General features: G+C 35.4%; 1 protein-coding gene across 1 annotated transcript; it reads right to left on the bottom strand.

Moving 5' to 3' along the window:
- Positions 1-26,530, bottom strand: LOC306669133 (UDP-glucuronosyltransferase 2B15-like). The gene is given in 8 exon segments (XM_079153014.1): positions 1-485; positions 9,864-10,065; positions 10,068-10,082; positions 11,051-11,138; positions 12,326-12,457; positions 24,314-24,342; positions 24,345-24,461; positions 25,783-26,530. Coding segments are annotated over 8 exon segments (1,311 nt in total). The 5' UTR covers positions 26,507-26,530; the 3' UTR covers positions 1-481.
- Positions 26,531-26,797: the final 267 nt, after the last annotated feature.

Below are 26,797 nucleotides of genomic sequence, written 5' to 3'. Positions count from 1 at the left end.
CAATGTTTGACTTTTTTTGAAATGAAATATTTATAATCTTCAACCAGGAATTAAATCTCTGGAAAAGAAATTCTGAGTTGATTAGATATGTTTTGAATATTTACTTTCTCACAGAGAAAGGGGAGTCTAGCACTGTCACCTCTTACTGCTGGAGTTAAGTGGAAGAAGCCCACCTGACAGGACTCCCAGCTCTAGACCCAATAAACTATTCCCCCTTATTCTTCTTTCCTGTTTTAGCAAACTTCTGGCAACACAACATACAGCATTTAGTGACGATTAATATCACAGTTGCTACACAGGTGAACAGGAACCCAACCACATCTAGAGAGTAGTACTGGAACCAGGAGAGGTCGTGGGCAGCAACCCGGAGGTGTTTAGCTCCTTTGTGGCGCATGACAAACTCTATCCAGAAGACAGCTCGGTCCAGAGGCTTCACTGGCTGATCATGGTGAATTCGTGATAACCTCGTAGCATTCTCTTTTTATCTAAAGGACAATCATAAGACAAATTAATAGATCTAACTTTTCAAGTCTCTGAAAGTTTCTTTGTACGTTTCACAAAATTCACTCAAATAAGTGTGTAGAACAACCGTAGAAGTAGTGTGTTACTGATTCTGTTGTCTTTATCTTGGAAATCTTGGCTTCCAAGTTGGAGTTCTATTTATTTCTTTACTTCCATTTCAAACTTATTTCAGATTCAAAGTTCATTTTATCCAAGAACCATGCTTGGATAGAATGGATTTAAAGTACTTCAAGGTCCTTAAGTTGGAGATTTCTGTTGGATAAAATTTTCCAAAGTGAAAATGGAATGTGAGATAGGACAGTTAATCTTTTGAGGTAGACCAAGTGGCAGTCAGCCATTCCTAAGTGTGGTGTGTGATATGGTTATATGATATTTGAAATGATCATCTTAATGTTTTGGAAGAGTTGTTGTATCATGGTGGGTGAAATGACTTCTAACAATTTCATTTATGATCTACTTTCTACCTTTTACTGTGTATTTCCACTCACTATTCAGAAAGATCATTTTTAATTAAATACATGTCAGCTACTGATACTAGTGTGACCAAAATGTCCATATGGCTCCTCATGTGCTAAGATTAATGTCCAGATATGGTATATTATGTAAGTATTTTTCAATATTTTCCTGACTTACATCCTGTCTGCAAAATATATTCTATATGATTTTGTCACTCTCAAATTTAATAATATTTTTTACAACATAAATATACATTCATCACTTAAGCTAACTTTATGAGGTTCTAATAATCTTACATGCAGTTATATTTATTAATTTTGAAAATAATTTCTGCATTATTACAAAAGGGTTCAAGATCCTTTTATTATCAGAACAAACTGTGTATTCTTTTTTTTCCATTTTTTTAATTAAAAATCATAAATTTACATACGGCAATGTTGTTTGATTCTTTCTGTTATTTTTTCCCTTCCCCCCACCCCTCCCATCCCTCTTTTCCCTCTACACAGTCCCTCCTTCCTCCATTCTTACCACCCTCCTTATCCCTAACCCTAAACCTAACCCTAACAGAACCCCTCCTACACTCATTATATGTCCTCATCCGCTTATCAGCGAGATCATTCATCCTTTAGTTTTTTAAGATTGGCTTATCTCAGCATGATATCCTCCAATTTCATCCATTTGCCTGCAAATGCCATAATTTTATCATTCTTCATGGTGAAATAATATTCCATTGTATATATATGCCACAGTTTCTATATCCATTCATCAACTGAAGGGCATCTAGGTTGGTTGCACAATCTGGCTTTGGTGAATTGAGCAGCTATGAACATTGATGTGGCTGTATTTCTGTAGTATGCTGGTTTTAAGTCCTTTGGATAGAGGCCAAGGAGTGGGATAGCTGGGTCAAATGGTGGTTCCATTCCAAGCTTTCTGAGGAATCTCCATACTGCTTTCCAGAGTGGCTGCACTAATTTGCAACCCCACCAGCAATATATGAGTGTACCATTTTCCCCACATCCTCACCAACACCTATTGTTGCTTGTGAATGTGATAATTGCCATTCTAATTGGGGTAAGATGGAATCTTAGAGTAGTTTTGATTTGCATTTCTCTTATTACTAGAGATGTTGAACATTTTTTCATATATCTGTTGATTGCTTGTAGATCTTCTTCTGTGAAGTGTCTGTTCATTTCCTTAGCCCATTTGTTGATTGGATTATTTGTATTCTCGGTGTAGAGTTTTTTGAGTTCTTCATAGATTCTTGAAATTAGTGCTCTATCTGAAGTATGATTGGCAAAGATTTTCTCCCACTCTGTAGGCTCTCTCTTCATATCACTGATAGTTTCCTTTGCTGAGAGAAAGCTTTTTAGTTTAAATCTATCCCAGTTGTTGATTCTTGCTTTTATTTCTTGTGCTATGGGAGTCCTGTTAAGGAAGTCTGATCCTAAGCCAATAAGTTGAAGATTTGGACCTAATTTTCTTCTATAAGATGCAGGGTGTCTGGTCTGATTCAGAGGTCCTTGATCCATTTTGAGTTGAGTTTTGTGCAGGGTGAGAGATAGGGGTTTAATTTCATTCTGTTGCATGTGGTTTTCCAGTTTTCCCAGCACCATTTGTTGTATTTATTTGGGTTTGTGTCTGTGTCCTCTATTCTGTACCATTGATCTACCTGTCTGTTTTGGTTTCAATACCATGCCATTTTTGTTACTATTGCTTTGTAGTAGAGTTGAAGATCTGGTATTGCGATACCCCCTGCTTCGCTCTTTCTACTGAGGATTGCTTTAGCTATTCTGGATATTTCATTCTTCTAGATGAATTTCAAAATTGCTTGCTCTATTTCTCTAAGGTACGTCATTGGGATTTTAATTGGAATTGCATTAAATCTGTATAGCACTCTAGGTAGTATGGCCATTTTGACAATATTAATTCTGCCTATCCACAAACATTGGAGATCTTTCCATCTTCTAAGGTTTTCTTTAATTTCTTTCTTTAGTGTTCTGTAGTTCTCATTGTAGAGGTCTTTCACCTCTTTTGTGAGATTGATTCCCAAGTATTTTATTTTTTTCGATGCTATTGTGAATGGGGTAGTTTTCCTAATTTTTCTTTCTGAAGATTCATCACTTATGTATAAAAATGCATTGGATTTATGAGCATTGATCTTGTACCCTGCTACTTTACTGAATTCACTTATGAGTTCTAAGAGTTTTCTGGTGGAATTTCCAGGTTCCTGTAAATATATAATCATGTCATCAGCGAACAGGGATAGTCTGAGTTTTTCTTTTGCAATTTGTATCCCTTTAATTTCTTTGTTTGTCTAATTGCTCTGGCTAGAGTCTCAAGAATGATGTTGAATAGAAGTGGTAAAAGAGGGCATCCCCGCCTTGTTCCAGTTTTTAGGTGGAATGCTTTCAGTTTTTCACCATTTAGAATGTTATTGGACATGGGCTTAGCGTAGATGGCCTTCACAATGTTGAGGAATGTTCCCATTACCCCAATTTTTTCTAGTGCTTTGAGCATGAAGGCATGCTGTATTTTATCGAATGCTTTTTCTACATCCATTGAAATAATCATGTGATTCTTAACTTTAAGTCTGTTGATATGGTGAATGATATTTATTGATTTCCAGATGTTGAACCAACCTTGCATCCCTGGGATAAAATCCACTTCATCGTGGTGCACTATCTTTTTAATATATTTTTGCATATGATTTGCTAAAATTTTGTTGAGAATTTTTGCGTCGATGTTCATTAAGGATATTGGTCTGAAATTTTCTTTCCTCAATGTGCCTCTGTCTCGTTTAGGTATCAGTGTGATATTGGCTTCATCGAATGAGTTTGGGAGGGTTCCCTCCTCTTCTATTTCATGGAATACTTTGAGGAGTATTGGAATGAGCTCTTCTTTAAAGGTTTTGTAGAACATGGCTGGTCCCGGACTTTTCTTTGTTGGTAGGCTTTTGATGACCTTTCTATTTCATTGCTTGAAATTGATTTATTTAAGTGTGTAGATCCTCCTCGTTCAGTTTAGGTAATTCATAAGTCTCTAGAAACTTGTTGATGTCTTCGAGGTTTTCTGTTTTGTTGGAGTATAGATTTTCAAAATAGTTTCTAATTATGTTTTGTATTTCACTCCTGTCTGTTGTGATATTTCCTTGTTCATTCCGAATTTTAGTAATTTGAGTTTTCTCCCTCTTTCTCTTTCTTAGTGTGGCTAAGGGTTTATCAATTTTGTTTATTTTTTCAAAGAACCAACTATTTATTTTGTTAATTTTTCCGATTGTTTCTTTTGTTTCAATTTTGTTGATTTCAGCTCTGAGTTTAACTATTTCCTGTCTTCTACTACTTTTGATGTTGGTCTGCTCTTCTTTTTCTAGGGCTTTGAGCTGTAGTGTTAAGTCGTTTATTTGTTGATTTCTACTTCTTTTGTTGAATGGGCCCCATGAAATAAATCTTGCTCTAAGTACTGCTTTCATAGTGTGCCAGAGATTTTCATATGATGTGTCTTCATTCTCGTTCACTTCTAAGAATTTTTTTATTTCTCTCCTGATGTCTTCTGTTATCCATTCATCATATAAGAGTGTATTATTTAATCTCCAGGTATTGGAAAAGTTTCTGTTTTTTATTCTGTCATTTATTCCTAGTTTCAATCCATTATGATCTCATAGAGTACAAGTTAGTATCTCTATGTTCTTGTATTTGCTAACAGTAGCTTTGTGGCATAAGTCATGGTCTATTTTAGAGAAGGATCCATGTGCTGCTGAGAAGAAAGTGTATTTGTTCTTTGTTGCATGGTATATTCTATATAAGTCGGTTAAGTCTAAATTGTTGATCGTGTTATTGAGATCTATGGTTTCTATATTCAATTTTTGTTTGGAAGATCTATCCAGTGGTGAGAGAGGTGTGTTAAAATCACCTAGTATTATTGTGTTGTGGTCTCTTTGATTTCTGGAATTGAGAAGGATTTGTTTGACGTACATGGATGAGCCAATGTTCGGTGCATAGATATTTATGATTGTTATGTCTTGTTGATTTGTGCTTCCCTTAAGCAGTATGTAATGTCCTTCTTTATCCCTTCTGAGTAGTTTTGGCTTGATGTCCACATGATCTGAAATGAGGATGGATACTCCAGCTTTTTTGCTGTGTCTGTGTGCATGGTATGTTTTTTCCCATCTTTTCACCTTTAGGCTATGGGTATCTCTTTCTATGAGATGAGTCTCTTGCAGGCAGCATATTGTTGGATTTTTCTTTTTAGTCCAATCTGCCAGTCTATGTCTTTTGATTGATGAGTTCAGGCCATTAATATTCACGGTTATTATTGTGATATGATTCGTATTCCCAGTCATTTGACTCATTTTTGATTTTTTGACATGATTAGGTTTCTCCTTATTTGGCTATTCCTTTAGGCTAGTTCCTCCCTTTTCTGATTTGCATCGTTGTTTTTCATCTCTTCCTCATGGAATATTTTGCTGAGAATATTCTGTAATGCCGGCTTTCTTTTTGTAAATTCCTTTAGCTTTTGTTTATCATGGAAGGATCTTATCTCATCGTCAAATCTGAAAGTAAGTTTTGTGTGTATAAGATTCTTGGTTGGCATCCATTTTCTTTCAAGGCTTGGTAAATGTTGTTCCAGGCCCTTCTAGCTTTTAGGGTCTGGATTGAAAAATCTGCTGATATTCTTATTGGTTTCCCCCTGAATATAATCTGATTCTTTTCTCTTGCGGCCTTTAAAATTCTGTCGTTATTTTGTATTTTAGGTATTTTCATAATAATGTGCCTTGGTGTGGGTCTGTTGTAATTTTGTATATTTGGATTCCTATAAGCCTCTTGTACTTGGTTTTCCATTTCATTCTTCAGATTTGGGAAATTTTCTGATATTATTTCATTGAATAGATTGTTCATTCCTTTGGTTTGTTTCTCTAAGCCTTCCTCAATCCCAATAATTCTTAAATTTGGCCTCTTCATGATATCCCATAATTCTTGTAGATTCTGTTCATGATTTCTTACCATCTTTTCTGTTTGGTCAACCTTGTTTTCAAGATTAAATATTTTGTCTTCAATGTCTGAGGTTCTGTCTTCCAGGTGTTCTATCCTATTGGTTATTCTTTCTATGGAGTTTTTAACTTGGTTTATTGTTTCCTTCATTTCAAGGATTTCTGTTTTTTTTTTTTTTTTTTTTTTTCCCGGTACCTCTAACTCTTTATTGAAATGCTCTTTTGCTTCCCTTATTTGCTCTTTTAACTGTTGATTGGTGCGATCATTTGATGCCTGTATTTGCTCTTTCATCTCCTTGTTTGCTTCCCTGATTCTTTTAATTATGTACATTCTGAACTCCCTTTCTGACATTTCTTCTGCTGTGCTGTCATTGGGTTTTATTGATATCGTATCTAGGTTTGTTTTGGACATTTTCTTCCCTTGTTTTCTCATATTGGTCAGATGTCAGTGGGACTCTGTGATATTGCAGATTTCCTCTATTGGCTTATAGTGTCCCTATAGATTTCCAGTGTACCACCTACCAACCTTTAGTAGCCTGAAGTCTTGGAGTAACTTGATAATGCAGTGCTTCCAAAGAACACTGCCCCTAGTCTGCTACTGGTTCCAGGGAGAGAGACCTGGGGAGGTCTCTGGCTGCCCTACCATGGTCCCAGAGGCTGCTTGCGGGTTGGAGGTCTCCGCTGGCTTTGGGACTTTTGGCTGGCTCTGCGTAGAAAGGCTCTCACTGGGTGGTCTGCTCCGAGAAGATAGCCTAGAAAGGCGCTTCCTGCCTTAGGGAGCCGGGCTGCTTGGGGAAGTCCCTGGCTGCCCTGTGCTGGTCTCTGAAGCAACCTGCGGGGGGTGGGGGTGGAACTTTTTGGTAATTTAGATTGTTTGCCTTAAAGTTTATTTAGTAGATGCATAATATTGAGAATGGTGTTGTTTAGAATGTCTCATCAAGTAATATAAGAAAATGACTAATATTTATGCTTAGTAGTTATTTTAGACTATTATGGTAATATTAGTAGAGGTAAAATGACATTTCAATTATGGCTTCAGTAAGACGTTTCTTACCTTTTCACTTACAGTATTATTCTATACTTAAATTCATCATGTCTTACAAACAGGGTAGATTATTAATTTTGAAAACTATGGTCTGATTAGTCTTTGCTGATAATAACACCAGTTTTTATAATTAACATAGACTTCAATCTCTTCATAGTTGGATTCATCGTTTTATTTGAGATTCATTTTTCTTTTTCTTACCTTTTCTTTTTCTGACCTTCACTACATTTCCATTCTATTCTTATTTACTGTTTAAAATTAATTAATCATTGAAATTTATAACCAATTTTGTTTTTTGCAAGCATTGTTAAAAGTGTTCCTTTAGGTGAAGTCTTCCTTATACAGTAATATTACTGATAGTTGTAATGAATGTTGAATTGATTGTAGATAGGCTAGGCGCTATGTACATTACATTGACATTTCCATTAGAATTGAGGAAGTTTAGGTAATTAAAGAATTTTATGCTAAAATTAAACACTTTCATGCTTCAAATTGCACTATAATGAAATTGATAGATCCATACATGATGGTATTATCTTCAATTCTGGAATGGAATAAATATTTGCAAATTAAGTACCTCATAATGGACTTGTCTCTGTAATACATACAGTAGTACCCTTGCAATGCAAACATTGGAAGAGAGATAACATTTATAATTGAGTTTAAGATTTGGAATAGATATTTCCCCAAAGAATAAACATGCATACCATTTAAACACAAGAAAACCTGCTCATCATCATTAACCATAGATAAATACAAATCAAGATCCGAAAGAATATCACTTCATAATCACTAGGATGGCTATAATCAGGATGACAGATGATAGCAAATTTTAGCAATGATATAGAAAAATGGGGACCCTCCTATAATGCTGGTGGTAGTGCAAAATGCTGCCAATAGGTTGGAATACTGATTGGGAATTATTCATTGACATGAAGTTCACATGTGAGGTAGAATTCCACTTCTCAGAACTATGGAGAAGAAATGAAAATAGATGTTAACACAATATATATTACATAATATACAAATATATTGAATATATAAGAATATCTTGAATATACATATGCATATTCATAACATTCAAAATTGAAAACAACCCAATCTGTGTTGCAATGAATGGATTTGTAAAATGTAGTATATCCACAGAAAGAATATTAATCAGCAATGAACAGATATCAAGTAGTTATATATGTTTAATGTGGATAAATTAAAAAAACATGGTGATAAGTAAAACTACCCAATTGCAGTCTACTAAATATTACATGATTCTATTTCATGGATTTTGCATAAAAGTTTTATCTATGGAGTCTTGAAGAAGATTAGTGGTTGTGGAGAGGTAATCTTAAGGGAGATTTATTTATGAAGTATATAGAGTTACTCATTTGGTGACAAATTTTCTTAAATTGTCTTTAGATGAAACATTTTTCAGTATGTGAAAATAATTAAACCACTTGATTTTCATAATTTAAAAACATAAAATTTATGCATGGAAACCATGTCTCAAATAACTCGTTATTGATATTAATTATCATCTTCTCTAACAAACCTTAATATGTAGAAGATATGAGGAATCCTATAATCTCTTGAGGATAAATCATTGCTTAAAAATTAATAAGTGATCTGAAATGCACATGGGCAAAAAGTATGTGATAATATCCTCCCGATCTCTAATCCTGAAGAAAATGCAAATGAAAACAACTACAAGAGATAATCTAACCCCAGTAAGAAGGGATATAATCACAAAGACAAAGAATGACAAATGTTGGTGAGGGTGTAAAGGAAGAGGCACTCCTATAGACCACTGCCAGAATATAAATTAGCACAGCCACTGTGGAAAAGAGCCTGGAGTTTCCTTGAAAAACTGAAAATACAACACTCAACATTCCCATTAGGGGCACACATTGAACGAAAAGGTATCAGTATGTCAAAATGATAACCCTCATATTTATTGTATCTCTGTCAATATTAGTCAAGATAAGAAATCAGGTGCTGTGTTCCTTTTTAGATGACAGTTTTAAATAGAAGTGAAATATATATCCATGAATTTTTATTCAGCCATAAAAACAGAATGAAATCCTGTTTGGAGGAGTACTGATGGAACTGGTGAACATCTTGTTAAATAATATAAACTAGGCCCAAGAGAAAAGAACTGTGTGCTATCCTGAACATGTACAATCTACAAGAGTTGATTTCAAGGAAGTAGGTTCTGAATTGTGCTAAGCAGAAACTAGGCAGGGTAGGAGGGAGTGGGAATAGAGATATTGGACAACAGGTACCAAACTGCAGTAGATAGCAGGAATAAGCACAACTGTTCTGTACTTTCGGGTGACTATAGGGTACAACTCTTCTCCTGCATCTTTTAAGGAAGCAGAACAGAGGAGTTATAAGGTTCATTACAATAGAAATTTCAAGTATTTAAAAGACAAATGAAGATTAACTGTATTGGCCATTGTTTATATTATCCTTATATCAAATTATTCGATTCTGCATAATATATGTACAATATATAAAAAGACAAATAATTTTGGAAATTTGAGGTTTGAAATATTGTCTAATATTTCCTCAAATTCACTTACCTTTTCCCTTTATTCTATCATATTACTAAAAAAATTGTTTACATTTAGCTACAGAGAAAATATTTTTTAACATCACATTGATTCAAGATTAACTAGTCATGCAATGTATCAGTTTGATTTTCAGCTCTAAAAGAACTGATTTTGTGAAATCACATATCAAAATGCCTAAATCTTTTTAATTTTTGGAAAATTCACAAAAATATGAATACATCTATCTTCACTGTCAAGGAAATCTATCTTATATAGACATCAAAATGAAAAAAAATGTTATACTCACGAAGGGTCCTTGATGACTTTATTCAATGCTTCAAGCAAATCAGTACTTGACATTGTGTTAAAATCCAGTCTAACGGCTGTTCCCTTGATCTTCATGTGAGAAATATTATCATATTGATCCGCAAATAAAGGAATGTCAACCACAGGGATGTCATGATAGATTGCTTCATAGATGCCATTGGCTCCACCATGAGTTATGAAAGTTTGGTTTTTGGATGACCTAGGATTAGATCAAATTAAGGCAAACTATCAATTATAAGTCAGATATAACAAAGGCACGACATAAACCATGGAAGAGGAATTATTTTCTAGATAGCAGATTATTACAACTATAATACTGCAATGAAATTGCTTTTAACTCAGAGCAAGAACCAACAAAGTCTATTGGAGAAATAAGTGAAGGCTACATGGAAGTATGTGACTCAAGACTTAAATGATAAAGGTGCCATGTGGACAAAAGAAAGAGCACATCCTGGACGGTAGTAATAGCATGTGTCCTCTTAGGAGGGGAAGTATGGGAACGTGTACTATCAAAGCGAGAGTGACATCGCTGAGTTTACTATGCACCATCCAAGGCAGCAGAGAGTAGGGTAGATGTGGTTGTGGAATCAGAGGTAGGACTGACTGCACTTCATCATGAAAGGAAATACATTTTACAATTACGATTGTGTTCTCATTTGTGGTCATGGAAAATGTAGAGAACATTGTAATAAAGGAGAGTGTTCTTTTGTTTTTATGGTTTCTCAAATAGCCCTGTAGTAGGTTTAAGGATAGGCATAAACTACAGCCAAAGGGACAGAGAGACAATACAGGAACTGACTAAAAACTTTCTGTAAGAGGTAATTACAATTGAGATGCAGAAAATTTATTAGGTCACGGATGGTAAATTGCAAACAGTTGTTCTTTATTTTATTTTTTATTTGTTCTAATTTTTTTTACATGACAGCAGAATACCTTTAAACATATACTAATCATACATAAATGAAGGGTAATTTCACATTTTTCTGATTGTACATATCATTGAATCATTTTGGTCTGTTCTTTATCCATTTTCCCTGACAAGATAGTAAATATAAAAATAGGTAATTAATGAATTTTTCATTAATAGTTATAGTATATTTATGTACCATGCAAATTTTTTAAATCCATTTTTCTTCATATTTTCATGATTCATTCTCCAAGTCTTACCAAGGAGGTCACCCTGGGGAATCCACTTATACAGTAGAGTGTTGGGTCCTAATGTATCTGGTTTCTTGCCATAAAATCTCCATAGAACCTGTTAGGGTACAGCAGACTCATTCCTTGACACCATTTCAAAATATAACATGTTAAAATTTGGAAGAAATTAAGAAATTACATAACTGAATACTTCTCATTAAACAGATAATGAAATGAGATATGAGAACAGGGATGGGATAATGTGAACAAATGAAGTTGTGATTTAAATAGCAGATGGTCTTTTCCTGTAAGTATTTTTACATTTAGCCATGTTTGGTATGCGATTTTCAGAGTTCATAAATATTTGATAAAGTGAATTGTTTTACCAATATGAAATATATATTTAAATATTTACAGTTACTATAATTCTAGGACAATAATCTACATGAATATTTCTAATGACCTCCCACTTTTATCATTCCCTCTGAACCTATATTTTACAATTGTTGTCAAATTTTAAATTTAATATTACACTTTTTTTTTCTTTTGAGTGATATGTGAGAAAGTTTACTCAGGAATCTCTTCTTAAAATACATTAGTGCATTAGTGTTTGCCCTTGTGGAATCACATTTTTCTAATGCAGAGAGTCCATTGTAAGGGCAGCTTCCTGTCTCCAACCTAACTCAGACATCTTCAATCTTGAGAAACTAGCAGAGGCAGTCTCTAGCACAGTTTGATTTTTCATTTTTTCAAGTCTAGTTTGTTTGGTAGTTACACTGACTTTCCTTCTTTCTATTGCCCCACCATGAGTAGCACCTCAAATAAGCCCCTTTCATGATTTAGGAGAAGAATGGAGGGCAAGATTATGTAGGAAGATGACAATATATGATGTGATTTGGCATTTTAACTCATACTTATCATCACTCTGCTGGTGTACATTAAAATTTGACTTCATTCATATTTACATTGTCCTCATGGGTCCTGCATGGACAAAGAGGACATGGCAGGGCAGAATTTGGTGATTTCTGTGTACCTGTCTGTCATACCACTCGAATATCAGATTCACACTGAACCTGTGAAATATATTTCTTCCTTAGCACATTGTTAACGCTGATGATTTTAATCAGAAATACCCTCTGCACTATTTTAGCAGCTGCCATGTGTATTTGGTTTTAAAAGTGAATGCTGAGACAAATTAAAGATATCAAGATTTTACCCCTTCAAGGAAATTTCTGTCATCAGACCCGTTATAGAGTTTAATAGACCCTTTCCATAGTTCAGTACCATTCAGTCACCTTATCTAACCTTTTGTGGAATCTGGGCAAGAGCTGATGCAATCACATTGGCTCTTTCTTCATTCAAGGTACCAACCATGGACCCCAGAGAGAACACCACAACACCATTCTCTCCCGAGCTCTGGACAAAGTCTTCCATTTCCTGTGAGGGAAAGAATTTACTCCATCACAAATCCACAGCAGAGCAAAGACTATTTTAATGATTAGTTCAACCACATGAGGAAAGAAAAAATATATTGAGGACATACTATAATAGTGTCTCCTCTTAAAATTAAGTTCCAATATACATTTTATGTGTGTGTGTGTGTGTACAATTTTAACTTTTCCTAAGATATTGTTTAGTAGCGGTACACATATTTATATCTAAGGCAATCATTACCAGAGGATATTGGTATGCAAACCAACTAATTATTTAAGTGGACAAAAATCTATTTTCTTCTGGTTCTGATACTTGACTATCATACTTCTACTTTGTTTCTCTGAATTTTAGAAATCCAGATACATAATATACATGGAAGTTTTTTCCGTTTTACTGTATTTCTTTAAAAGTGTAATATAATTAAGGGCCATCTCTGTTCTGGCACAGTGATAATATTCTCTAAGTTTTATAGACTGTAAGTTGTATGAGCTATGTGTATATGAGAAACACCTTATGTGTAAATCTTTCTTGGATACTTGCTTTGCTTCCAAGACTTTACTTCTGGGAACAGTGCTGCTGTGGTCATGCATGTGCATGTTCCTATTCAAAACTTAAGATCTACACTGGCTCCCCTGAGACCTCTTCCTTCCCAGCACCACTCCCTCCATTGCTCTTTCAACCACCTTTGTAGTTCCCCTCAGCTCTTTCAAACCCCTTGACCTGCCCTCACTCGAGGTCCTACTAGTTCTCTCACTCTGTGCCCCACAGCCACACTTTTCTGTGCCCTCTTCAGCTTCCAGGTTCCTCCAGTCACTCGTTCCTTTGACTTGTGTGAGAGCTCTCAAGAGACTCAGGATCCCCACAAGCCACTACTGGATGTTGAATGGGAAAAACACCTTGTTAGAAATAAAATGAATATGATATTCCCTCAGAGGTGCTTACAAGTCATCCAGAGTGACAGAAGATGTCTGTCTCCTCAGCCTAGTATTCAACCTCCATAAAATAGTTCCTCCTTGTGAGGAAAAAATAAAATTCTTTTTCATCAGCTTTTGTTCAAATAAACTTTACTCCATATTTTGTAGGTCATTCCAAATTATTAAATTTTTATCAAAAACACAGGATGAAATATTATATGGGGAAACAGCATTGAGATTTGTATTTTGATGTTGCCTGCTTCATGGCTAACACTTTAGAATGAAGGCCATAAGTTCTGTGAATGTGTCTGTCATGTCATGCAGTATGGTTATATGTGGAAGTATGTGTTATAATTCTATGATACTTCCTAAGTTCAAGATGGTATTCTTTATTAAATTTATAAAATTTCTGAGCACATTGCTATTCATATTGACATAAGTTAAATCAGCACATGTAGAAATTAGATGTAATCAAACACCTACAAATATAGAGGAAAAAAAGAAACTAGAAAGGGCTTCATGTTCACATGACTTCAATGAATCTGATGGAAAAAAATTAGTTTTCACTGGTTTAGTGAAACAAGCTATATTTCTGAACAATCACAGTAAGTATATTATGAACTTATGTTTTTAGTTTGGATGAATAGTTAGTCACATAGGATTAACAAGGAAATGTAAAGCCTTTTAAAAATTGTCCCTATATTACTTAAAATTCCATTTATTACTAAACTGGTACAAGATTGTGATACAGAGAATACTTGTGATATGCAAAAATTCAGTGGTGATGATTATGTAGTGTAGTATGGTGTGTTCATTACTTGTAAATATTTCTATAAATATGAAGAAAAATTCAGATAAAATTGATATAAATTCTTACCTCTTTATATGCTCTACAATTCCTTATAACTTAAATTTAATCAAAATGCTACAAATTCTACCTGTAAACTATTCTTTTTTTTTTAATAATGTATGTTTCTTATTGTAAACAAATGGGATACATATTGTTTCTCTGTTTGTACATGGTGTAAAGGCATACCATTTGTGTAATCATAAATTTACATACAGTAATGTTGTTTGATTCATTCTGTTATTTTTTCCCTTCCCCCCACCCCTCCCACCCCTCTTTTCCCTCTATACAGTCCTTCCTTCCTCCATACTTGCCCCCCTCCCTAACCCTAACTCTAACCCTAACACTAACCCTACTCTCCCCCCATTATATGTCATCATCCACTTATTAGCGATATCATTCGTCCTTTGGCTTTTTGAGATTGGCTTATCTCACTTAGCGTGATATTCTCCAATTTCATCCATTTGCCTGCAAATGCCATAATTTTATCATTCTTTATGGCTGAGTAATATTCCATTGTGTGTGTGCATATATATATATATATATATATATATATATATATATATATATATACCACAGTTTCTTTATCCACTCATCAATTGAAGGACATCTAGGTTGGTTCCACATCTGGCTATTATGAATTGAGCAGCTATGAATATTGATGTGGCTGTATCTCTGTAGTATACTGATTTTAAGTTCTTTGGGTATAGGCCAAGGAGTGGGATAGCTGGGTCAAATGGTGGTTCCATTCCAAGTTTTCGAAGGAATTTCCACACTGCTTTCCAGAGTGACTGCACTAATTTGCAGCCCCACCAGCAATGTATGAGTGTACCTTTCTCCCCACATCCTCGCCAACACCTGTTGTTGCTTGTATTCTTGATAATCGCCATTCTAATTGGGGTGAGAAAGAATGTTAGGGTGCTTTTGATTTGCATTTCTCTTATTACTAGAGGTGTTGAACATTTTTCCATATGTTTGTTGATTGCTTGTAGATCTTCTTCTGTGAAGTGTCTATTCATTTCCTTAGCCCATTTGTCAAATGGATTATTTGTATTCTTAGAGTAGAGTTTTTTGAGTTCTTTACATATTCTGGAGATTAGTGCTCTATCTGAAGTATGATTGGCAAAGATATTCTCCCACTCTGTAGGCTCTTTCTTCGCATTGCTGATAGTTTCCTTTGCTGAGAGAAAGCTTTTTAGTTTGAATCTATCCCAGTTGTTGATTCTAGCTTTTATTTCTTCTGCTATGGGAGTCCTGTTAAGGAAGTCTGGTCCTAAGCCAACATGTTGAAGATCTGGACCTACTTTTTCTTCTATAATCTGCAGGGTCTCTGGTCTGATTCCGAGGTCCTTAATCCATTTTGAGTTTAGTTTCATGCATGGTGAGAGATATGCGTTTAGTTTCATTCTGTTGCATATGGATTTCCAATTCTCCCAGCACCATTTGTTGAAGAGGCTATCTTTTCTCCATTGCATATTTTTGGCCCCTTTGTCTAGTATGAGATAATTGTATTTATTTGGGTTTGTGTCCGTGTCCTCTATTCTGTACCATTGATCTACCTTTCTATTTTGGTACCAATACCATGCTGTTTTTGTTACTATTGCTTTGTAGTAGAGTTGAAGATCTGGTATTGCAATACCCCCTGTTTCACTCTTCCTGCTAAGGATTGCTTTAGCTATTCTGGGTTTCTTATTCTTCCAGATGAATTTCATAATTGCTTGCTCTATTTCTCTAAGGTACATCATTGGGATTTTAATTGGAATTGCATTGAATCTGTATAGTACTTTAGGTAGCATGGCCATTTTGACAATATTAATTCTTCCTATCCAAGAACATGGAAGATCTTTCCATCTTCTAAGGATTTCTTTAATTTCTTTCTTTATTGTTCTGTAGTTCTCATTGTAGAGGTCTTTCACCTCTTTTGTGAGATTGATTCCAAAGTATTTTATTTCTTTCGAGGCTATTGTGAATGGGATAGTTTTCCTAATTTTTCTTTCTGAAGATTCATCACTTATGTATAAAAATGTGTTGGATTTACGAGCATTGATCTTGATTTACTGAATTCACTTATGAGTTCTAAGAGTTTTCTGGTGGAATTTCCAGGTTCCTCTAAATATATAATCATGTCATCAGCAAACAGGGATAGTTTTAGTTCTTCTTTTCCAATTCGTGTCCATTTAATTTCTTTGGTTTGTCTAATTGCTCTGGCTAGAGTTTCAAGAACGATGTTGAATAGAAGTGGTGAAAGAGGGCATCCCTGCCTTGTTCCAGTTTTTAGGGAGAATGCTTTCAGTTTTTCTCCATTTAGAATGATATTAGCCATGGGCTTAGCATAAATGGCCTTTACAATGTTAAGGAATGTTCCCACTATCCCTATTTTTTCTAGTGTTTTGAGCATGAAGGGGTGCTGTATTTTATCAAATGCTTTTTCTGCATCTATTGAAATAATTATATGATTCTTGACTTTAAGTCTATTGATATGGTGAATGACATTTATTGATTTCCGGATATTGAACCAACCTTGCATCCCTGGGATGAAACCCACTTGATCATGGTGCACTATCTTTTTAATATGTTTTTGTATGCGATTTGCTAAAATTTTGTTGAGAATTTTTGCGTCGATGTTCATTAAGGATATTGGTCTGAAATTTTCTTTCCTTGATGAGTCTCTGTCTGGTTTAGGTATCAGTGTGATATTGGCTTCATAGAATGAGTTTGGGAGGGTTCCCTCCTCTTCTATTTTATGGAATACTTTGAGAAGTATTGGAATGAGCTCTTATTTAAAGGTTTTGTAAACTCAGCTGAGAACACATCTGGTCCTGGACTTTTCTTTGTTGGTAGGCTTTTGATGACTTCTTCTATTTCAGTACTTGAAATTGGTCTATTTAAATTGTATATGTCCTCCTCATGCAGTTTAGGCAATTCGTATGTCTCTAGAAACCTGTTGATGTCTTCAAAATTTTCTATTTTGTTGGAGTATAGATTTTCAAAATAGCTTCTAATTATGTTTTGTATTTCAATCCTGTCTCTTGTGATATTTCCTTGTTCATTCTGAATTTTAGTGATTTGGGTTTTCTCTCGTCTTCTCTTTGTTAGTGTGCCTAAAGGTTTATCAATTTTGTTTATTTTTTGAAGAACCAACTATTTATTTGTATTTGTCAATTTTTTATTTGTCAATTTTTTGTATTGTTTCTTTTGTTTCAATTTCATTGATTTCAGCTCTGAGTTCAACTATTTCCTGTCTTCTACTACTTGTGGTGCTGGTCTGTTCTTCTTTTTCTAGGGCTTTGAGCTGTAGTGTTAGGTCGTTTATTTGTTGAATTTTACTTCTTTTATTAAAAGCGTTCCATGAAATAAATTTCCCTCTAAGTACTGCTTTCATTGTATCCCAGAGATTTTGATATGATGTTTCTTTGTTCTCATTTACCTCTAAGAATTTTTTAATTTCCTTCCTAATATCTTCTGTTATTCATTCATCATATAATAGCATATTGTTTACTCTCCAGATGTTGGAATATTTTCTGTGTTTTACTCTTTCATTTATTTCTAACTTCAATCCATTATGATCTGATAGAATACAAGGCAGTGTCTCTATCTTCTTGTATTTGCTAACATTAGCTTTGTGGCATAATATATGGTCTATTTTAGAGAAGGATCCATGTGCTGCTGAGAAGAAAGTGTATTCGCTCTTGGTTGGATGGTATATTCTATAAATGTCCATTAAGTCTAAATTATTGATTGTGTTATTGATATCTATGATTTCTTTGTTCAATTTTTGTCTGGCAGATCTGTCGAGTGGTGAGAGAGGCATGTTAAAATCACCTAGTATTATTGTGCTATGGTCTATTTGGTTTCTGAAATTGAGAAGGATTTGTTTGACATACATGGATGAGCCACTGTTTGAGGCATAGATGTTTATGATTGGTATGTCTTGCTGATTTATGCTTCCCTTAAGCAGTATGAAATGACCTTCTTTATCCCTTCTGACTAACTTTGGCTTGAAGTCCACATTATCTGAAATGAGGATGGATACTCCAGCTTTTTTGCTGAGTCCATGTGTATGGTATGTTTTTCCCCATCCTTTCACCTTTAGTCTCTGGGTATCTCTTTCTATGAGGTGAGTCTCTTGTAGGCAACATATTGTTGGATCCTTCTTTTTAATCCAATCTGCCAGACTATGTCTTTTGATTGATGAATTCAGGTCATTAACATTCAGGGTTATTATTGAGATATGATTTGGTTTCCCGGTCATGTGGTTCATTTTTAAATTTTATTTATTTATTTATTTGACACAACTTGGTTCCTCCTTTATTTGACAATTCCTTTAGGATAATTCCTCCTTTGCTGATTTGCTTCTTTGTTTTTCATCTCTTCCTCATGGAATATTTTGCTGAGAATGTTCTGTAATGCTGGCTTTCTTTTTGTAATTTCTTTTAGCTTTTGTTTATCATGGAAGGATTTTATTTCATCGTCAAATTTGAAGGTAAGTTTTGCTGGGTATAAGATTCTTGGTTGGCATCCATTTTCTTTCAGGGCTTGAAAAATGTTGTTCCAGGCCCTTCTAGCTTTTAGGGTCTTGATTGAAAAATCTGCTGATATCCGTATTGGTTTCCCCCTGAATGTAATTTGATTCCTCTCTCTCGCGACCTTTAAAATTCTGTCTTTATTTTGTATTTTAGGTATTTTCATTATAAAGTGCCTTGGTGTGGCTCTGTTGTAATTTTGTATATTTGGAGTCCTATAAGCCTCTTGAACTTGATTTTCCATTTCATTCTTCAGATTTGGGAAATTTTCTGATATTATTTCATTGAATAGATTGTTCATTCCTTTGGCTTGTTTCTCTAGGCCTTCCTCAATCCCAATAATTCTTAAATTTGGCCTTTTCATGATATCCCATAGTTCTTGTAGATTCCATTCATGATTTCTTACCATCTTCTCTGTTTGTTCAACTTTGTTTTCAAGGTTAAATATTTCGTCTTCAATGTCTGAAGTTCTGTCTTCCAGGTGTTCTATCCTACTGGATATGCTTTCTATGGAGTTCTTAATTTGGTTTTTTGTTTCCTTCATTTCAAGGATTTCTGTTTGGTTTTTTTTCAATATCTCTAACTCTTTATTGAAATGATCTTTTGCTTCCTGTATTTGCTCTTTTAACTGTCAATTGGTGTGATCATTCAATACCTGCATTTGCTCTTTCATCTCATCGTTTGCTTCCCTGATCATTTTAATTACGTAATTTCTGAACTCCTTTTCTGTCATTTCTTCTGCCATGCTGTCATTGGGTTTTATTGATGTAACATCTAGATTTGTTCGCGGCATTTTCTTTCCTTGTTTTCTCATATTGTTCAGGTATCAGTGGACCGCTGAGATCTTGCCTATTTCCTCTCTTGACTTACAATGTCCTTGAAGATTTCTATATATATCCCCTCTTAGCCTTCAGTGGGCTGAAGTCTTGGAGGAAGTTGATAATGTGGTGCGCCACAAAGAAGCTGCTTCTCTAGGAGTGGTGGCCTTCAGGTGGGGTATATTCCCTGCTAGTGGGCAGAGATGCCTCCACTTGTTGTCCAATGGTCATCTAAAGGGGAACTAGGCTGCGGGCTGAGGCAAGGCCTGTTTGGGCCTGTGTCTCTGGTTTTACCGTCCTTGTGGGGAAACCTCACCCGCCAGGGAAGACTCACCCGGTGGGGAGGTCTCGCTGGTCAGTTCCCCTCCTAGAGGTTCCCCTCAATTTACAGCTACCACCTGGACTGGGCTGCCTTCCTCTGTAAAGTTCCCAGGGGCCCGGCCCTACCTCCTGGGCCTGGGAGCCTCACCCTTCGCAGATGAATCTCCTTAGCCTGCCCCTCCTTAGAGAATCTGCCCGCAGGCCTGGAACCTTCGCTCCGCCCTAAGCGTGTCTCTTTGGGGCTCTTCCACCAAGAAGCCTCCTAGATCCTGGGACCCTGTTCTGCACCTAATCGCCTGGCTATGCGGCCCCTCCTCTGAGCAGCCACCTGGGGTTCCCGTACAATCGCTCTGCGTCCCAGAGACCCGCTGCACGCCTCTTCCTCTAGACAGCCGCCCAGTATTCCAGTGCGGTCACTAGGAGTCCGAGCAACTCACTGTGTGCCTCCTCCTCCCACCAACTGCCCGTAGCCCTGGGCAATCACTCCGAGTCGAAGTGACCCTCCCTATTCCTCCTCCTCCTCCAGGTAACCCCCCGGGTGTTCAGGAGCGGTCGCTCTGAGTGGCTCTGAATCCACGTGACCCTCTGCACGCCTCCTATGGGCAGCCGCCTGGTCCTCTGGTGCGGTCACTTGAGACCAAGTGACCCACCCCCACCACGCTCCTCCTCCTGGCAGCCCCCCTGTGTTCAGGAGCGGTCACTTTAAGTCCAAACAACTCACCACTCGCCTTCTCCTCTGAGCAGCTACCTGGAGCTCTAATGCAGTCACTGCGAGTCCAAATGACCCGCTGCGCTCCTCCTCCTCCTCCTCCTCCTCCTCCTCCTCCTCCTCCTATTCCTCCGGGCAGGCCCCGGTGTTCAGAAGTGGTCTGAGTCCAAACAGCTCACCACGCCGCTTCTCCTCCTGCAACCGCCTGTAGCTCCGGTGTAGTCACTCCGAATCCAAGCGACCACACTCCTCCTCCTCCTCCTCAGAGCAGGAGTGTTCAGAAGTGGTAGCTCTGAGTCCAAACAGCTCTCCTTGCCGCTCCTCCCTTGGGCAGCCGCCGGAGCCCCAGTGGTTGCTCCGAGTCCCAGAGCTGTGCTGAGCGGCCTCTGTAAACTATTCTTTATTATTAAAAGTTTAAGAATCACTGGGATTCCAGAGTCTGGTATTGATTTTGAATTTCTATGAAAGAGTTAAAGAGTCATATTAATTCTCTAATAGTATATATGTTTAGCCATATTTTTGTACATACTTAGTTATGACATGAAATTACATTGTAAAATTGAATTCCTGGTAGAATGTGCTGTGTAGAACTGACTGTGACAGATTCAATGTGTCTGGCAGGAAAAACTTTCACCAGCAGGAGAGTGCCATCAGGCCTTCCCGAGCAGAGATTTTGTCACACTATTGAGTCACTCACTTCAATATCTAGAAAGTTCCAGCAAAAAAAAAAAAAAAACTACTCCTGTAATTGTCTTGGAATTGTCCAAACAGGTGGTTTGTTATCCTTTCCATTATACATTCCATAGAGCAATAATTCTAACTTCTTCAATAAAGTGACTCACTCAAACATAATGTGCAGATCCAAATTTTTTTGGAAATCTTCTCAAAATCATTTACTTATTTTTTCTGTGTTTAATTCATCATTTTCTGTTTTCATCTATACAATAATATCCACACTCTGCCAAACCAAGTAGTATATTTCACTTGCTAGCTATTGGTTAGGGTTTGTTTGAAAACACATTTTAAAGAACAAGATGTAATAACTTTATATTTGACTTACAGTTCCTACATTGTCAATAACATTGTTCAAAATTATTATTTTAACTTGATGACATATACTTCATTGTGAATACATTAATCCTGTGACTCACATGATACATCCAGATGTTTTATGTGTCTGATGATTTTTAGTACTATAGGCAATGGTTCACTATGTAATCTCACTGATGCTTTGCCTAAATACTTCTTCATCCCTGTTGTTGAAAGTACTCATCTTTTCTTTTATTCATTCATTTATTCAGTTTTTTATTTTGCACATACTTATATGATTAAATGACGTATTTTCATATTACAGATTAGTTCCTGAGAGATTGATGATTCTTATTCTGCAGCATTCTTTAAAATTAAAATTTAAGATCTTATTATAAAACATTGGAATAGTATAAAAAGGAAATTATCTTACTACTAATCTCTTTGTTGTTTAAATTTTAATTGATTTAAATTTGGTGTGTTATGTACAGGAGACACAGTTCAGTCTCCCAGAATTTGCTCAGTGTGGATGAGGACCTGAGTTCCATCTGTAGATAAAATAATACATATAAATATGTATTCTGTTTTGTTTCTATTAATGAAACTAACTGTGTATATATGGCACATATTTAGAGAAATCTAATCCTATTATATTTGCTTTTTCATCCTCCATGAAAATAACAATCTCATTTATCATCTGTCCCTAATATTTCAAAACATATTTACATAATGGATGACAATGTAGTTGAGTGTCCTTAAAAATGGTTAAATAGTATAACATGAACAAAGTATAACTTTTCCTTCACTTTTTATATCTAAATAATTTCCATTGTTTCTTTTATAAATTCTTGCAATAAATATTATATAGAGGCTAACATTTTGAACTGTATAATTTCAAAGTAGGTGAGTAAATAGAACTGGGCCTTATTTTTTTTTTTTTTATTATGTTTGAAAAATTTTGATTTTCCCATAAAAGTTGTATACATTTTGGGGAATTGTATGATACTTCAATACAGGTATAAATGTCTAACAATTAAATCAAGACAATGAGCAGTTATGTCTCCTTAAGCATTTACAAATTCTTTGAACTGGGAACATTTCAAACACTTTCCTCCAGCTGTTTAAAAAATACAATAAATCAGAAAATGGCATTTTTCAGATTTCTGGTATACTTCCCAAATATCTAATTCTTCCAAATATACAGAAATTCCTGAGAATATAAGAATGAGTGGCAAGGAAGCACTGTGGAGACATAAGAATTAATATAGATCTGATAATCATCTATGTGGATTTGAATCTTGTTTATGAAAACTTTATTACCAGAACAGCTTTTCTTAATTATCATGATTAGTCTGCTGAAAATCCTTTTTCTTGTCCTCTTTTACCAGTTCTCTTACCTTTTTCTATTGACACTGACATTATCCCTTAACATGAATGGAGGAATCATTACCAAAGACTTGGGCAGTCCAAAATGTTCATTTCTATGCTTGTGGAAAGGGAAGTTACCATATTGTATTTTAAAAGGTGAAAAAGATCAGATTTATGTTGCTACTAAAGACGTGGCTAAAGGGTCTCTTTTTTATTTTATTTTTAAACTTTTTTATTTGTTTCAATTTGTCATACATGACAGTTAAATGCATTTATGCATTTTGATAGATCATACATGAATGGAGTGTAATCTCTCATTTTTCTGATTTTACATATACTAGGATCATATTGGTCATGCAGACACATATGTGCACGAGGTAATAATATCTGCTTCACTGTACTGTCATTCCTACCCCCATACCACTTTCCCTCCCTTTACTCCCCCTCTACCGAATCTAAAGTAACTCTATTCTTCTCTAGCACCCACCTCATTATTGTGAATTGTCATCTGCATATCAGAAAAACATATGCCCTTTGGTTTTTTGGATTTTGCTTATCTCCCTTAGCATGATAAAGATCAAGAGACTATGTAGAAAAAAAATGATTGCTTTCAATTGTGTACATTGGTGTGATATTAATTACAATTACATTATATCTTTGATGCTATATAATTAGATTCATTGATAATTATAAACTCAAGGCAGCCTACACAGACAAGTAGTATAAATTAATAGGCACTCATTAAATATACACAAGTTGTACCCCTTGTTATATGTGCAATATGTATTTTTCTATTATCTTTCTCTCAGGCAGCTGTGGTGGGGAAACCCATGTTCCCTCAGGGAATTTTCTTGAGGTCTCCTATAGCCTTGGGATAGGCAAGAAACACCTGTGATTTCATTGTTATAACAGTTCCCATGGGATTTTTCTTTCTTGCTGACAGTCTACCTTTCAGTGAAGAATGAAATTTTTTTGGTGGGGGGTAGAGACTTCCCTACTTTCTCTGCATATTCAGGATGCTCCTTCTGTACAAGCTAGTTACTTCTCAGCATTAATTCAGAAAATGACTGGTAGTTACTTATGTGTTGAATAATGAAGATCTCCATTTAACTGAAACCCTATCCTTAAAAGTGCTTCAAAAGTCCATTTTATTTTGTAACAAAAATGAAATTCACATACTTGTGATAGTAAGAATTCCAAATGATAGGACTCTTTTCTCCGTTTTCTGTGAGTCTGTCACTGTGAGTGAACCATTCTGAGTGAGGAAGAGAGAATCATTCCTGGTGAAGAAGCAAGGACAGCAGAAACAGCCAAAAGGGAACAGGTTTACCTTAGGCAGAGGTTTGGCAGGTCTGCATGGAGTCCTCCAACAAAATCAACATTTGGTAGGCTTGGGCGAGGAAATTCCAAATCCCAGTAGGTGCGAATGAGCCAGAAATCTGCTTTTGCCATTGTCTCTGACAATGTAGTGGGTCGTCCTGAACCAGAAGAGAATACTGAAGCTGTAGGACATTGGGAAATTGTTATGAAGATAGGAGTATGCCTGGTGTCAGAAGGAACTTTCAATAATGAAGAGAAATATGTTTAAAAGTGTGTGCAGTTTTTTAAAGCTACTGTGCATGCATGTAAAATATGTATATATGAGTCTATATTTCCTATGTACGTATGATGTTTATATTCACATACACACACACATATATATATGTGAAATTTTGGATCAGACGTTATCTGTAATGTCTTCAACACTTACAAGCTTAAATATCATCAAAATAAGATAGCTACTATAGAGGTAAATTATGTATTTTTTTAATCTAAAGTAGAAAAAGTAACAGCCACAAAAAGAAGTGCAAAAAGTAACAGCCACAAACAGAAGTGCATATTTGGGTTAAGTAATTCATTAAGCATACCATACTAATAGAAATATCTTCTCAAAATTCTTCCATTCAGTTTGTACAATTTAGAAGAAGATCTCTGATTCTTGATTCTACAAGTAAACTGAAAGGAATTTGAATATGGTTTTGTTTTATGCATCTTCTATTGCTCTATTGTTTCTATTGGGTTCATGTTGGGAGCTTGCAAATATTTATCATGTAAAATATTTTGAATGAAGAGCTAGAAATCATTAGAACATGAAATAGAAATTTTTTTCTTCATTCTTTTTCTTTTTTTTTCTTCCTTATTAAAGAGTTTAAAACACAAAACTAATTAGTTGCATTTCTATGCTTCGACATTGTAAGTCTTAATGACAATGAAGTGCAAAACTTTAGTGAAGGAATGTGGAAGGGCCAGAAACCAAAATTTTAGGTTTCCTGCTCTGGGATAGAAACACTGTACACAGCTGAGAAGGAATTCTTTAGATAAAATGACAACTAATATCTAAATTAAGAATCTAGTTGAACTAAAGGTATAACATTTTCTCAGTGCTACATGGATAGTTGTACTAGAAGTACACATGTAAGTCCTCAATCTTTGTGTCTCTGTACATGAAGACATTTAGTGAAATTTAAAATTAGTTTTCAAAGACAAATAGAATGGATAGTGCAATGGTAACGTATGCAGTTGACTACAGAAGTCTTCAGAGCTTTATGTGGTGCCTATATGTGTACCCAGGGTGCCTTATACAAGTGATGGCCAAAGATTTCTCACACTTCAATGTACATTTTTCTGTTGTACTTTGTGTTTGATAGATGATTTTTTTCATACATGACACTATTTAAAAAATTCCTCTTAGTAGATTCTTACAAGTTCAAGTTCAAAAGAGCCCAGGAAAGTTATGATTTTATACTACAAGTGACTCACCTAGTATATCACTGTAAAACTGATTCCATCTCTTCTCATTAAATAATTCAAACCAAAAGTCAAAATAAATCATATATAGCATATTTTTTACCCGCTCAATGAATGTCATTTGATCACTTAGTTCTGTCAATATAACAGGCACGTAGGAAGGAGGAAAAAGAAGTCCCCCACTATACTTTTCTATCGTGTAACCAAGAGAGAAGTGCAAAGTGCACACAAAAGGTTTCTGAAGAATTTCAGCCAGCAGTTCACCACAGGGAAATAAGGCATCTGACAGAATGACATCAAACCTTGATTCTTGTAGTTTTGCCATAAGTTTCTTGTTCAAAACTGAATCTCTACATATATTCTCTAAAACATCAGAAATTTGACTCATAATTTCTTGCAACATTGAATAATATTTCCAAAATGGTTGTTTTTGTATCTCATAAACCATTACACTGATGGATTTATTATTAAGATTCTCTAAATATTTTCTGGAAATTGATGATGGATAGCTCTCAAATTTAATGGCAGATGATTTATCTCCATCCACAAAAATGGAAACTGAAGGTTTAAAAACAGTCACCTCATGTCCCCTCTGTGTGAGCCTCTCCAGTATTGTCTTCATGCTGATCCAATGGCTGGATTCTGTTGACCACACCAGCACCTTTCCACAACTTCCAGAATCAAAGTGACTACTCAACTGAAGCAGCAGGAGAACTGCAGTCATTTTTGTAGACATCCTGGTAAAATGCAAGGCTTCCTTTTTCCTCATATTTCCTCTGTTCTTGCTGATATTCAAAAAGAAATAATTACTGAGTTAAATTGTAATGCACAAATCAAAGTAAATACATGTCAACATTTAGAACATCTGAATTCTAGGTAAAAAAAATCAATGGTTTGTTGACTTCATGTTTGTGTATGTGTAATTACTCTTTCATAATTATAGATGCTTTTCTGCTGTTAATAATTGATGATCCTGCAGGTCCAATACACCTACATAATGGTAAGTGTTATAGAATATTATGAGGAA

Source organism: Sciurus vulgaris (genome assembly GCF_902686455.1).
Source record: "Sciurus vulgaris genome assembly, chromosome: 9".
Lineage (NCBI taxonomy): Eukaryota > Metazoa > Chordata > Mammalia > Rodentia > Sciuridae > Sciurus > Sciurus vulgaris.
This window is presented reverse-complemented; position numbering and strand designations above follow the sequence as displayed.